General features: G+C 43.4%; 1 protein-coding gene across 1 annotated transcript; it reads right to left on the minus strand.

Moving 5' to 3' along the window:
• Positions 1-1,020: 1,020 nt before the first annotated feature.
• LOC110538723 (syncytin-2) lies at positions 1,021-7,735 on the minus strand. The gene is made up of 2 exons (XM_021625683.2): positions 7,073-7,735; positions 1,021-3,322 (listed from the first exon to the last, which is right to left on the minus strand). The coding sequence occupies exon 2, from the start codon at positions 2,518-2,520 to the stop codon at positions 1,453-1,455; it is 1,068 nt and encodes a 355-aa protein (XP_021481358.1). The 5' UTR covers positions 2,521-3,322; positions 7,073-7,735; the 3' UTR covers positions 1,021-1,452.
• Positions 7,736-16,209: the final 8,474 nt, after the last annotated feature.

The raw sequence follows: 16,209 nt of genomic DNA on the forward strand, positions 1-16,209 counted from the left end.
TACAAAGGCAGAGTGCTATATCAGCAATTCAGGGGTCATGGGTCAGGTCAGTCATCACGGTTAATAGGCATGAAAAATGACTTCATAATAAGGTAATACATCAATGCATTATCACTTATTGACCTACAACATTTGGCTTAAGATCAAAAAAACATGAAATCCATTTTTCTCAGATTAACTGTTTGCGTAGACTGCTTTTTGCTTTTGTAGCGTTCAGGTGGCTGCCCTACACCTTCCCATAGTTTGCCTCCTGTCCATCCTATCACCATAGGTGCACACCTTCCTGGAAACCATGGCACTATAATTTGCCTTAACCTGTTATTCCTTAAATAGACGCTGTCGTGGAAATTTCCTTAATTACCAAATGATGAGAGAGCAAATCACACACCAGTCAGAGTTATGCTTAATCTTCACCTTTAATAATAATTAAGCTTTTGCAATAGCATTTGGACTTTCAACAGTTCAGTATCTCTAATGAAAAGTTGAGAGTGTTCAACATAATGGCAAATGGGATCCTTTATAGCAAAGATCCACCCCCCCTAGACGACATGACAAACCACAGGTCTTAGGAACTTACACAAAGAACGACTTTACTTCAGAGAGGAATATCCCCTAGTCAGACAGAGTTGGCTATAAATTATCGTTCAGTTTGGTCTCCTAAACAAAGCTCTTATCTCGTCCTTGGTACAAAACGGTACCAAGACATTACCCCCATCCTATGATATATATCAAATTGTAATTTAGATAGAACCAATTCTAAATACAACCAATCCTGGACAAGCTCACGGAGAGGAACGTGAGGCTATAGGTCAAGATAGGTGCAACAAAGAGGGAGCATAAAATGATTCCAGACACTACCATCCTCCTCTCCCCGATGGGAAAAGTAGGGAGAGACTGGCACACAGACACAGTGGAGCAAAAGATATGTTTACACATGATGACACCTTGACCTCTCCCCTCTCTGCAGCCCAAGCAACTTAGTCCTGACAGAGAACAGATAACTGCCAATGGCCACCACTATAGTACAACAAAATACATTCTTATGAGAAATAACTCATAAGCATATCATGAAAATAAAACATCCTCTCTATGTTACCTAACTAATTCTGATTAATCCCCAACATGCCCCTCTCAAGGGACTCAGTCCCTTCTGAAGAATCAGAATAGTAACATGGCACCTTACTAACAGTAGTTGCAGAGTATATAATACAATTAAAAAATCCACAATCAAAATGTAAAGATAATAAAGAATCAAATCCCTTCAATGTAATTATTCACCCTTCAGAAACTGAGTTTACAATGTTTATACCATAATACAGACTTGCACCTGTTTAAACATATAGAATAATACATTTGTTGAGTAAAAATGAAAATAACAAAACATATAAATGCTCCCAAAATTACAAGAGAACCCCTGTCTAAACACAGGCATCATTACAACCTATAGGACAGTCATCCCTCTAAATCCTCATGCTTAGAATTGGGTTCCCCACTATCAGAGATATAGTCAGGAATAGGGAATGGGTCAGGGAAATCATTCATATACAGTGAACCCTCCCTATCTACACTGTCCAGTGAGAATATTTCACTGTGTTCACCTGATTGTTGTCCATCAATCTCAGATTCCTCATCTACACCTACTTCATTTGCAAGCAAGGGCATAGTAAGAACAACCAGATCAACCACTTTATTAAACAATTTCTTCACACAAATGATAATTAGCAACAGAGCAATCAGTAATATTAGACCATAGATGAACCAGTGGAAAATGGTCGCAGCCCAAGCACCAAACACTGACTGAACCCATCCTAACGGATTCCAGTTGATATCAGGCTGGTGTTCCCTTTCAAGAACACCCCTAAGCTCTTTCAAATGTTCCACTACAATAGTCAAATTGTCATCTCCCTGGGGTATAAATGTACAACAGTGATCTCCTATAATTTGACACACCCCTCCTTCACGTGCTAGCAACATGTCAAGTGCCACCCTATTTTGTGTTGCCATGAGCTGAGTGGCCTGTAATTCTGGTCTTATCATAGAAAACCCTGCAGTGGTCAAATTTACCAGGGATTCCAAATGATATCCTAGCCTATCCAACTCATGTGCATTCTCCGATGCCCCACACCAGGGGATTAAACCACGCCAGAACTTTTCCAATTTCGAGGATCGTCGAGAGTCACTAGGGACATTATTGTATTGCGAGATGTCCCTCTTAATTAGCCTTAACCTGCTTGGAATAGAGGAATTAGTTTTATGCATTACCACAAGGGAGATGTTTAGTTTACCAAAAATACAGCACCCTGTCCAATTTGTGGGTAGGTAGAGATAAGCTTTATCACCACAAATCCAATAATGATCAGTAAATGTTGCCGAGCCAAATTGATGAGGAGAACGATTGTCAGTTTCAGCATCAATAATGGTGTGTCCCACCCTCAATCTAATGGGGTATCCAGAGCTGCATGTTCCCTTCTTCCAGCTACATCCTAATGGGAAAACACTATAATTGACACATGTTGACATTCCCAGATAGGATTCATTCAATTGTGGTATGGAAAAATTGCTTGGATTGTGACAATGACAGGTCCTAAATGGGGTTCGCCGGGATTGGACTTGAATAGGTTCTGGTACACGGGATCTAGGTTCTAAGATGATTCTACTACACCAATGTGAACAATCAAATCCCCCGTAAATCTTTTGTTGATGACAAATTACAAATTAATTGCATTTATCCCTCAGTGTTCTACCTAGTGAAGGTTGACCCCCTGTGTTCTCGTTGGACAAGAGCGCCTCTAGTGCACATAGAGTGTCTTTAATGCTGACCTCTACTGAATACTGTAAGAATGGGGAGATCACTGAATGTGGAAACAAGCTACATACATAACAGGAGGTATTTCCTAACATCAGTTCAGTCTTTACTGTATAGTTAAGCAGTGACCACCAAGTGTTTCCCTCGTGATTCCTACTGTGATGCTCATCCAGTGGATGCATTGACCTTCTTTTATTGTTTGCTGGATTCCTGTCCTGAGCCTGCCGTTGGCTCGAGCTGGAGTGGCTGTTATTTAAGTCCCGCAGTGGGACTGAATGGTTATCAGTCGAGTCCGTACCATGTTGTCTTTCCAGGATTGTCCTTGAGTCACTGTCCATATGGCAACTGTAATGAGAAGGCTCAAGACCAGAGGGGGTAATCAGCATCACCTGGTATGGTCCAGTCCACCTCTGCTGGTTCCAATGCTTTCGTCTTAGGTCTTTCACCACCACCCAGTCACCTGGTTGCAGTTTGTGCAGGATCCCCACCAGTGGCTGGGGTAGAGCCGCTTTCACCCTGGGGAAAATAGCCTTCAGAACATTGTTTAGAGCAGTACAATAACTTACCATGTCATCGTCACAGCCCATCAGTGTCAGCTTGTTCTGTGGGAAGGGAGAATTAATCATCCTCATTGGTCTACCTGTCAGAACCTCATGAGGAGCCACTCCAGTGGTTCTGTGGGGCCTCCCTCGCATGTACATCAGAGCCAGGTGGATCACAGTGACCCAAGAAAGCCCCGTCTCTGCCATAAGCTTCACCATCTTAGATTTCAGCGTTTGATTAGCGCGTTCAATTAAACCACCGGATTGCGGCCTATAGCTACAATGGGTCCTGAGGTCTATCTGCAGACTCTCAGACAAGTTCTGTATCACCAGGTTTACAAAGTGGAGCCATTGTCGCTGGTTAATTTAGATGGTAACCCCCACCTTGGGATGATCTCCCTAAGGAGATTCTTGGCTACTGCCATAGCAGTGGAATGTCGACATGGGAATGCCTCTACCCACTTGGAGAAGGCATCCACTATCACCAGACAATATTTGTAACCTTGACAAGGAGAGAGTTCAATAAAATCCATCATTATGTGTTCAAATTAGGTCGGATGAGCTGACAGTGGCATAGGAATCCCTCTTCCCATGTTGTTAGTCATACAAATCACACATTTTGCACAAAATTGTTCAGCAAACACAGAAAACCCAGGTGCAAACCAAAATGTATTTACAAAATCAACAACTCCCCCCCTTTGACACATGATCTCTTCCATGTGACAACTTAGCTAAGTAGGGGAAACATGAACGTGGTAAGACTGGTAGCCCAGCTGGGCCCAGCCAGAGTTTCTGCACCTGGTCATATGTACATAGTCGTTTCCACTTCCTCAACTCAACAGGACCTACAGAGGATTGTAAGTCAGAGATATCAGTGGGAGAGAAGAGGTTACTATCAGGAAGTAAAACCATCTGTAACACAGGGGCCTCCAAGGAGACAGCTGCTGCCTTAGCTGCCAAGTCCGCCATAGCATTACCTTTGGAGACAGGGTCGGAAGAGTTAGCATGAGCAAGGCACTTACAAACAGCAATTTCCGAAGGGAGCAAAATAGCTTTTAGCAAGTTATCAACAAGTTTTAAATGAGAGATCGCCTTACCAGAGGAAGTCAGGTAGCCGCGCTGTTTCCACAGAGTACCAAAATCATGTACCACACCAAAGGCATATCTGCTATCTGTATAGATTGTAGCAGACTGGCCTTTTGCTAATATGCAAGCTCTAGTGAGTGCAAAGAGTTCTGCTGCTTGAGCAGAAAGGTGGGAGGGTAATTTAGCACTTTCCAGTGTGGTTGAGGCAGTAGGTTCTCCTTTCTCAGAACGCTGAGCAGAGCCATCTACAAACAGTTCCAAATGTGCATTTTGCAAAGGGACATCAGTTAAATCCGACCTTGGTTTAGAGACAAGCTCCAACAGTTCAGCACAGTCGTGCGGCTCTCCATCATCCTCGGTGGGCAACAAAGTAGCAGGATTTAACACAGTGCACCTCTTCAGGGTCACATGACACATTGTCAGAAGAACATTCTGATAATGGAGCAGTCGAGCTGGTGTTAGATGGGCCGTCTTTGCCTGTGAAATAAGAGCATGTGCAGCATGAGGAACGTGTACAGTGAGTTCACACATGGCAACAATGTCTGCACAAGCCAACACAGCTTCAGTAGCAGCAGCCACAGCTCTCAAACAACAAACCAGACCTCTGGCCACACTGTCCAGCTGTTTGGAATAATACCCAACTGGGCGCTGCTTTCCTCCATGTTCCTGTGTTAAAACAGATGACATAAAACCATTTTTCTCACAAACAAAAAGGTTAAAAGGTTTAGAATGGTCAGGGAGCCCCAAACAGGGAGAAGTAGTCATGAGTTGTTTCAGTCTGGTCAGAGCAGTCAGTCCCTCTGGTGTCCACTTCATTTTGTCACTCATAGCCATTTTGTGGCCATAAATAAGGTCAGCAAGCGGCTGCACCACCTCAGCATAGTCAGGTAACCACGCCCTACAATACCCTGCCATACCATTCAATGACATCATGTGTCGTTTAGTAACCGGCTGTGGGACAGAGCGAATAGCCTGTATCCTCTCTTTACCCAGCTGCCTGCCATTGGGAGAGATGTCATGACCCAAATACCTCACTGCCTGTGAAACCAACTGTAACTTCTTCTTTGAAACTTTGTGGCCATTCTCAGCGAGAAATATCAACAGAGCCCGAGTATCAGTTTCACAAGTTTCCATTGAGCTGGAGCACAACAACAAATCATCCACATACTGAATCAGAGTGCTGCCCTCAGGGGGTATAAAACCCTCCAGATTTTGTGCTAAAGCCGCTGAAAAAATTGCGGCGGATTCCACGTAATCCATTGGAGGCATGGTCCAAGTAAAACGCTTTCCTAGAACGTGAAAGCAAACCAGAACTGAGATTCTGGTGCCACTGGAATACTGAAAAATGCATTTGTCAAATCAATCACAGAAAACCACTCTGCTGTGGGTGGTACCGCCCCCAACAGTGTAGTAACATTAGGAACCACCGGGGCACGGGCAAAAACTGCATCGTTCACAGGCCTTAAGTCCTGGACAAATCTCCAATCACCTGAAGGTTTTCTAACAGGCAAGATAGGGGTGTTACAGGGTGATTCTGGACAGGGAATTAAAGCACCATTAGCTAACAAGGATGCATGAACAGGTGTAATACCTGCTATTGCCTCCTTACTGAGTGGATACTGTGCTCTAGACGGGCGCCTGGTATCTTTAGGAGTGACTACCATTGGCTCAGCTCCCTTTATTCTCCCAAAATCATACTTGTCCCTTGGTCATAGGCATTCAGGGACCCCTCTCAGAAGGGGTGAGTCTTCACTCAACAACATGATATTGGTAGAAAAAGAAACCTGATCAACACCATGCACACCCCTCTCAGTTGGTGTTCCCCAACTGAGTGGGTAACAACTTGTCAGTGTGCTGGGTGAATAAGTTGACCCATCAGGGCGCATCTCCCAGTCTGTAGCATCAACCAATCAAATTGGTTGATGCCAAATTCCAGTATCCAACCAAATTCCAGTATCCACCCATTCTACTCTGTCTGATTTTGCCAGGGACACATGTGGTGCGCTATCCTCAAACAGGTAGAGCTCTTTCTGTGCAGTGGTTAGATTAAACCCTAAAGCACAGAAATCACTGCTACAGTATATACCCTCACACTGCACTGACTCACTCTGTAATGTAGCACACAGCCATTGTTTCTCATAATGGAGATCTCTTGTCAATGGTGAAAAATGGGAGGTGCAATGTAAGCCTGCTTCAGACATGAAACTGCCCTCGTGGCCCCAATGGGTTTTGACCATTGAGAAAACACGAGCAATATTGGGCACCTCATCATCAACATCCCATGCATAATACCAGTCACAACACTCAGACATTAACATCAATTGCTCCCCCACTTCCTCCTCTTCCTCATGAATAACAGTTAAACCGGTTCGGCCACATGTTATGTTGATGCCCAGTTTACACAGGAGGTCCCTGCCCATCAGATTGACAGGACAGTGGTCAGAGTAGAGAAATTGATGTTGACACTTCTCCTCACAAAAGGAGACAGGCAGAGGCATAGTTACCTGCTCTCTGAGTGGGAGGCCTGAAGCCCCTATAGTTTTGACTATTTCATTAGACATGGGAGGTTTTATCATAGCCTTGCAGTTAATGACAGACATAGCTGCACCAGTATCAACAAGAAATATTAATGACTCACCATTGACGCAAGCCTCCACTGTTGGCTCTACTCTCGGAAGGGTGTGACACTTTAAAAACAAATGCTCTTGTTGCTCTGAGGATTTTAGCACAACTGTCCCTGTCTTCTCATCATGTCAATACTCCTCCTCCTGTCCCTGTCCTGAATTGTACAGGGTCGTCTGTGCCGGCGGCCCCGTCTGCCAGGCTCCAGTTTGTCCTCTGCCTGTAGGGACTCCTTGTGGTCCCCACTGTTGCTGTTGCTGGACCCCGTGAGGTGGCCCGACCTGCCATTGCTTGGGAGGTGGCTGCCACGGCTGTTGTTGGAATGGGGCTGTCCATGCATGTGCTCCTTTTCCTCCTCTTCTTGCCCCCTCCTCTCGGGCCCCTCTTCTCGGTCCGCCTCTGTCTTTGTTCCTCTGTGGATTCGTTGGCTCAGAGCAGTCAGCAGCAAAATGACCCGGCTTCCCACAGTTGTAGCACCTGCACACTCCACCCCCTCGTCCTGTCCCTGCTGGGGCTGCTCCCTGGTAAAACGTCATCTGGGCAGCCTGTAGTTTCTGTGTCTTTACTTTTTCTTCCTTTATTTTTTCTTCCTTCTGAGTACTCTGTTGTCTCTCAGCATGCTTGCAGTGCTGTACCACCGTTGCTAATGGCTCAGTCTCCCAACTGATGCAGGTAGTCCTCACAGCATTCTCTAGGCCCGGTGTCAGACCCCTCACCCCTCACCTGTCTTTCAGCAGATCCCTATATGCATGTTCGTTTGGTCTGATACCGCTATGTAGCCTGAAACAGGTCTCAAGTCTCTTTCTGAAAGCCTCCAGGCCCTCATCTTTCTTCATAGTGCATTCTCTGATAGCAGTCCAGTCAGTCTTAGTCGAATACATCTCCACAATCCTGGCCAGCAGCGCCGTTATCTGGTCCTGATATGCGCCATTCTCAGACCATAGGTAGTTGCAATCAAACTGTCCCTGTACATCCACCTACAGCCCACCTGAGTCCCAGTTTCTTTTTACAGATATGGGCTATCTCAGCAGCAGATGGTTTGTACTGACCCACTAATACCCTCATCTCTGCTGAATATTTCACAGCGTCCTTACTTGGGTCTGGTAGGTCCTCTACAATGTCTTTGATTTCATCATGTCTCCATGTCCTCTGGACATACACAATGGGGTTCCATGCTGCGGCAGCAGCAGCATTAGCATCATCAGGTCGAGGCTGAGGGTTAGGACAGGCCATCAGAGGGTATTGATGATACATGTCTGATGCTGGGTCGTATGGGAAGGGGGTAGAGACACGCCTCTCCGTCCTGGTCCGTAGACGGTCCTTCAACGGGGGAGTCAGCTGGGGTGCCCCTCCGTCCTCACTTTCTTCACTGGAGCTGAGTGGAGGAGCCTTGAGAAAAGGATTGTTGATTTTTTTTCCCTTCTGGCGTGCTCCCCCCACTGCGCCTCCAGTGAGACTGGCCAGAGTCACTCCAGACCCTGTCAGGACTTCAGCCAGGCTCCGTGCCAGACGATCAATCACCGTGGTGTTGGGAGAGACACGGGGTGGGGCTGCAGGTTGCAGTGGTCTTGCATCCAGCGGATCAGCAGGAGGCGCCTGAGGAGGAGGGAGGTCCGGCAACACTGGGTAGAGAGTTTGAGGAGTACAGTAGGGAGGGGGACAGTCTCTGTCATCATCATCCTTCCTATTCCTTCTCACTGTTTCATCTTTCCCCTTCTTTTCTCCTTCCTCAGTCTGAACTACCATATTCTGACAGGGTTTTCCCCGAAATGTGTCCTGTCTTTTCTTCCGTTTGTCAGCTTCCCTTTCCCATTTCCTGAATTTCACCCAGTCAATTTGATCCTTTTTTCCTAGTTTACCTTCCTTTTCTACCAATCTCTGTCTTATCTCATCTAACAGCGTCACACTTAGGGTCCCTGTCAAAGGAAAACCACCCTCTCTATGCCATAGAAGTACCTGTTCCAGAATATCCCTACCCCATTTATCTACCATAACCTTCAAGGCTCCAGTAGGAGGGTCCGGAATGCCTGGTTCTTTGCACTCGCGCGCGCCCATGACTCCTTAGTCTCACACACACACAATCTCACTCCCACTCTCACACACACACACACACACACACACACACACACACACACACACACACACACACACACACACACACACACACACACACACACACACACACACACAGGGAGAGAAAAAAAATTACAACAGGAATTCCTTAAGTACTTCACACAAAATTTTACTGATCACCCACCCAGGATTGGTCAGATGCTCACACAGAACTGGTCAGATGTCCACACAGAACATCAGAACATAAAAGGTAACCCACACAGAGTCAACCTACCGCGCCCACACAGAACGCTCCTACAAAATACTCACACAGAGTAACCCAGGTCATACCTGGCTAGCACATTTAAAATAATTGGAATTCACCACCTCTGAGGGTCACTTTAGACAATCACACAGATACACAGAATGAGGTCCTTCTTCCACTAGGGCTTCACCAAGCTCTAAGTCCTATCCAACTCAACTTCAAGTGTGGTTTGCTCATCTCACCTCTTTTACATTTTTTTTTTTATTATGTTCGGGATGTGGTATCCACTCGGCTCGCTGCCTCTCCGATCTGCTCCGTTCCCGAAGTGTGGTCTCCCTGAGATCCCGAGTTTGAGGGATCCCTTGTGCACGATTACCTAGGTCATCAGGAGCGGTCACCGATTGAAGATTCACATCCCATCCCCGTCGCCAAATGTCGTGGAAATGTCCTTAATTACCAAATGATGAGAGAGCAAATCACACACCAGTCAGAGTTATGCTTAATCTTCACCTTTAATAATAATTAAGCTTTTGCAATAGCATTTGGACTTTCAACAGTTCAGTATCTCTAATGAAAAGTTGAGAGTGGTCAACATAATGGCAAATGGGATCCTTTATAGCAAAGATCCACCCCCCCTAGACGACATGACAAACCACAGGTCTTAGGAACTTACACAAAGAAAGACTTTACTTCAGAGAGGAATATCCCCTAGTCAGACAGAGTTGGCTATAAATTATCGTTCAGTTTGGTCTCCTAAACAAAGCTCTTATCTCGTCCTTGGTACAAAATGGTACCAAGACATTACCCCCACCCTATGATATATATCAAATTGTAATTTAGATAGAACCAATTCTAAATACAACCAATCCTGGACAAGCTCACGGAGAGGAACGTGAGGCTATAGGTCAAGATAGGTGCAACAAAGAGGGAGCATAGAATGATTCCAGACACTACCATCCTCCTCTCCCCGATGGGAAAAGTAGGGAGAGACTGGCACACAGACACAGTGGAGCAAAAGATATGTTTATTTTTTTTATTTTATTTTTATTTAACCAGGCAAGTCAGTTAAGAACAAATTCTTATTTTCAATGACGGCCTGGGTTAACTGCCTGTTCAGGGGCAGAACGACAGATTTGTACCTTGTCAGCTCGGGGGTTTGAACTCACAACCTTCCGGTTACTAGTTCAACGCTCTAACCACTAGGCTACCCTGCCGCCCCAAGATATGTTTACACATGATGACACCTTGACCTCTCCCCTCTCTGCGGCCCAAGCAACTTAGTCCTGACAGAGAACAGATAACTGCCAATGGCCACTATAGTACAACAAAATACATTCTTATGAGAAATAACTCATAAGCATATCATGAAAATAAAACATCCTATCTATGTTACCCAACTAATTCTGATTAATCCCCAACAACGGCCTTAAAATATTAAAATGTTCCAATGTAGTTAGCCTAAAAGATGACAAGGTAGTTCACACTTTCATCATTCAGAGAAACTATAAAACAGGTTTGGCCTTAACTTGTTTTCAGCTTGTAGCAGGGCGTGTTTACAGGAAGACTTTTCTCTAACTATAATCATGATTTCATGAGAAGTGTTTCTGCGGTGAGGGTGTGTTGTTTAAATAACTGTTTTAAATGTGACCACACCAGTTCAAACTAAAAGAACAATGTTCAAATGTAGATAATGGAGAGGTATTATGTGCACAGCTATAACTCGATGTAACAAAGGCATCCACATTACAGCAAACATCCAAATGAAGTTGCAGGTGTCTATTTGATTGGGGGGGGGGGGGGGTTCACAATGCTTTACAAAAAGTGCATTGGGCATAGCAGAAATCTAATACAGTACTAAATACCCTTTATTTCGCTGGCACTTTCTCGTAAGCGACCCTCCAGAGGTTGCTTCATCCAGGTTAATATGAGAACTTTAAAAGTGTCTCATTTGATTGAAAGAACATTAAGGTATGTTCAACAATTTAACTTATTAAATTGAATGAGATGATAATCCATACAATCTCCATTTATTTGATATCATAAGTGTAAACAGTAGATCAAATGTTGGGAACATTCAACACTGTGGTACACTTTTCCCTAAGGCCGAAGCCACATGGGATTCCTGCTGTGATGGGACTTCTGTCAGTACTGGATTACTGAATGGGTTTTGCAAAAAAACAAATTTTACTGATTGATCCATTTAATGATAAATCAAACCTGTATTACAATGTCTCCTTTAGAAAACTCATCAATTTGGATATTATTTAAAAGATCCATTTGAGAATGTAAATCTGGCAATTTCACTTATTAGTTCAATTGAATAAGACATCGATATCCGTCTGGATATCATAACTAATGTCTGGCACACTTCAGCGGTCACTGATTGCACACGCTGAAATCAAACGGAAGTACCCAGGGCGGGACTTCCGTACCGCAAGGCAGAGGAATTACAATGTTGCTCAAGACAAAATGGTTGTTTTCCCTTTGTTAGCTTAGCATCTCGTGCAAGCTAATTCTACTTTATGCCTGAGAAATGCACAACATAGGATTCCCTTGGCAAGGGAATGGTTTTACTCATAACATATTATGTTCAAACACTTTTCTGCGTTATTTTGGCGATGTTTTAACCGGAACACGCGGCAAACAACGAAATGCGCCATGGTCTACTCGCGTGAAAATGCGCAAGAGAGAGAGAGAATCATTGCTGGTCAAGCTAATATCTCTTCAATTTTAATCGGCTGGCCCTTTGTACTCGCTCGAGAAATTAATAGTGACCGAGCCTACACGCGTCTGAAACGCACAAGACAGAAATTGGCCAAACGCTCTATTTCTCAGATTTCTATAATTAGCTCCACCAATTATCCACCATAATTTGCAAATAAATTCATTAAAAATCCTACAATGTGATTTTCTGGATTTTTTTTCTCATTTTGTCTGTCATAGTTGAAGTGTACCTATGATAAAAATTACAGGCCTCTCTCATCTTTTTAAGTGGGAGAACTTGCACAATTGGTGGCTGACTAAATACTTTTTTGCCCCACTGTATTATGTAACCTGATTGTCAATTTTATATAGGCTGAATCAAAATGAAAACGTCATCCCATTTTAGATTCCTCGCACGGGGGCTCTATAAATATGTATGTTCAGACCCTTTTCGGAACATTGAACAATGTTAAATTCTTGGTTATCTTCACGAACTCTGGCTAACAAGTTGAATCAGCAATTTTTTATTAAATACCTAACTAATCACACAGAATTACATATCCACAGAATGAATCATACATTGATTACAAATTATGTCATAAAGGAGAACATCCCTAGCGGACGGAACAGATATGGCAGCTGGTTGCACAAAGAAAGGGGGTTTGGGTTGAGTGAAAGAGCGGGAAGACTTGAGGAACAAAGGGAGAAGCTATGTCTCTATATAGAATCATATGCATTCTAAATTTACCGTCCATTTGGAAAAGGAAAATGTAATAAATATTTACTCTGAGCTGTGCTTCAATAAGTTGGGGGTTGATGGAAGGCCGTGTTTCCCAACAAAGTCCTTTGTCCTTTGATTAGTGTCTCTGGTGGATGAACAGCATACGTTGTAGTGTCGTCGTTGTGTGGTAGACGGGATACGTCATCCGTCCTTTCCTAGCCCACGTTTACAGCTGCTGTTGCTAACTCAACGATTAGGATGTCTCGCTTCTTTATTGAATAAGAGTTCAACGTTCATACCATTCACAACCAAAGCTCACACTGAGGTTGGCTTAGTTCTGTAGTTGACATGTTAGTCCTTTTTAACGTATGGACCGTCGTCCTCATTTCTTCGGAACAGAAGGTTACATTTTCGTCAAGGGCTTATATAGTGGAGGGAGAGAAGGGTGTGTTTCATAGTTTATAACCCATGTCACTTCACAGGGGTGGGCCACTGATTGAGCAGAGCTCTAACCTTATGAAAAGCCAATTCTCTAATTTGGAAGCTAAAATTACATTTAATCTTTTCACAAATAGTTTCATAGTCAAACATTTAAATTGCACAACAATTCCATGTGAATCTGATAACTAGAATGTGTAGACTTTCCCAGATACAGTTTATGTCGTCCTGTCATCAGTCATAATGTCTCAGATGACAACCAAACTGAAATCATGTTCATTAAGTACCAATGCATATTTTCAACTGGTTCTATTACCGAAATATGTTTCCTTTCCCCCCACTTGTTTGATGTTCCCAGACTCTCTATGTTTAACAAAGGCTATTCAAGAGTCCCTCTGTAGAGTCAAGCAAGAGGGAAGGGAGAAAGGTATTTCTGGGGGGGTCATAAACCTTACCCACAAGCCAACGTCATGACAGCATACAGAGGCCCATTATCAGCAACCATCACTCCTGTGTTCCAGTGGCACGTTGTGTTAGCTAATCCAAGTTTATAATTTTAAAAGGCTAATTGATCGTTAGAAAACCCTTTTAAAATCATATTAGCACGGCTGATTAAAGAAGCAATAAAACTGGCCTTCTTTAGACTAGTTGAGAATCTGGAGCTTCAGCATTTGTGGGTTCGATTACAGGCTCAAAATGGCCAGAAACAAATAATTTTCTTCTGAAACTCGTCAGTCTATTCTTGTTCTGAGAAATGAAGGCTATTCCATGCGAGAAATTGCCAATAAACTGAAGATCTCGTACAATGCTGTGTACTACTCCCTTCACAGAACAGCGCAAACGGTCTCTAACCAGAATAGAAAGAGTGAGATGACCCGGTGCACAACTGAGCAAGAGGACAAGCACATTAGAGTGTCTAGTTTGAGAAAAAGATGCCTCACAAGTCCTCAACTGGCAAATTCATTAAATAGTACCCGCAAAACACCAGTCTCAACGTCAACAGTGAAGAGGCGACTCCGGGATGCTGGCCTTACTAAGTGAAGTTACTGCATTTTGGCTTTGTTCCACCATCTTCTGACTACAGTCTTTTCTGTATATATTTGATAGGGCTCCAATTTCAGGCCCTCCCGATCATGACACACCCTCACACACACCATGAGATAGCCAAGAAAGTTGGATAAACACATTTAGATTGTAGATAGTTACAACGTCCCGCTGTTTAGATTGCTTATGTTTATAAGAACTAAGGTTGCGGCATTTCTATACTTTAGTTTAACTTTACTCAAAAGTCTGCTGGCGTTACAAGGTTCACATGGCATATCACCCCCACTGCCCGGCTACTGTAAAACATGGAACTGGAATCCCACAGTACGAATACAAAGACTGGATAATGGCATCATGTTCACTACATTGCAATAGTACACTTTGCTTTTGCATTAAACATGTAGTTGTTTAATGTCATACAAAGGCAGAGTGCTTTATCAGCAATTCAGGGGTCATGGGTCAGGTCAGTCATCACGGTTAATAGGCATGAAAAATGACTTCATAATAAGGTAATACATCAATGCATTATCACTTATTGAAAAACAACATTTGGCTGAAGATCAAAAAAACATGAAATCCATTTTTCTCAGATTAACTGTTTGCGTAGACTGCTTTTTGCTTTTGTAGCATTCAGGTGGCTGCCCTACACCTTCCCTTAGTTTGCCTCCTGTCCATCCTATCACCATAGGTGCACACCTTCCTGAAAACCATGGCACTATAATTTGCCTTAACCTGTTCTTCCTTAAATAGACGCTGTCGTGGAAATTTCCTTAATTACCAAATGATGAGAGAGCAAATCACACACCAGTCAGAGTTATGCTTAATCTTCACCTTTAATAATAATTAAGCTTTTGCAATAGCATTTGGACTTTCAACAGTTCAGTATCTCTAATGAAAAGTTGAGAGTGTTCAACATAATGGCAAATGGGATCCTTTATAGCAAAGATCCACCCCCCCTAGACGACATGACAAACCACAGGTCTTAGGAACTTACACAAAGAAAGACTTTACTTCAGAGAGGAATATCCCCTAGTCAGACAGAGTTGGCTATAAATTATCGTTCAGTTTGGTCTCCTAAACAAAGCTCTTATCTCGTCCTTGGTACAAAATGGTACCAAGACATTACCCCCATCCTATGATATATATCAAATTGTAATTTAGATAGAACCAATTCTAAATACAACCAATCCTGGACAAGCTCACGGAGAGGAACGTGAGGCTATAGGTCAAGATAGGTGCAACAAAGAGGGAGCATAAAATGATTCCAGACACTACCATCCTCCTCTCCCCGATGGGTGGCTGGGTGGCTGCCCTACACCTTCCCTTAGTTTGCCTCCTGTCCATCCTATCGCCATAGGTGCACACCTTCCTGAAAACCATGGCACTATAATTTGCCTTAACCTGTTCTTCCTTAAATAGACACCCGTAAAATATTAAAATGTTCCAATGTAGTTAGCCTAAAAGATGACAAGGTAGTTCACACTTTCATCATTCAGAGAAACTATAAAACAGGTTTGGCCTTAACTTGTTTTCAGCTTGTAGCAGGGCGTGTTTACAGGAAGACTTTTCTCTAACTATAATCATGATTTCATGAGAAGTGTTTCTGCGGTGAGGGTGTGTTGTTTAAATAACTGTTTTAAATGTGACCACACCAGTTCAAACTAAAAGAACAATGTTCAAATGTAGATAATGGAGAGGTATTATGTGCACAGCTATAACTCGATGTAACAAAGGCATCCACATTACAGCAAACATCCAAATGAAGTTGCAGGTGTCTATTTGATTGGGGGGGGGTTCACAATGCTTTACAAAAAGTGCATTGGGCATAGCAGAAATCTAATACAGTACTAAATACCCTTTATTTCGCTGGCACTTTCTCGTAAGCGACCCTCCAGAGGTTGCTTCATCCAGGTTAATATGAGAACTTTAA

This window comes from Oncorhynchus mykiss, chromosome 12, assembly GCF_013265735.2.
Source record: "Oncorhynchus mykiss isolate Arlee chromosome 12, USDA_OmykA_1.1, whole genome shotgun sequence".
NCBI lineage: Eukaryota > Metazoa > Chordata > Actinopteri > Salmoniformes > Salmonidae > Oncorhynchus > Oncorhynchus mykiss.

Coding starts and splice junctions, on each gene's coding strand:
- LOC110538723 (XM_021625683.2), bottom strand. CDS start 2,520: ATGTCAACATGTGTCAATTATAGTGTTTTCCCATTAGGATGTAGCTGG.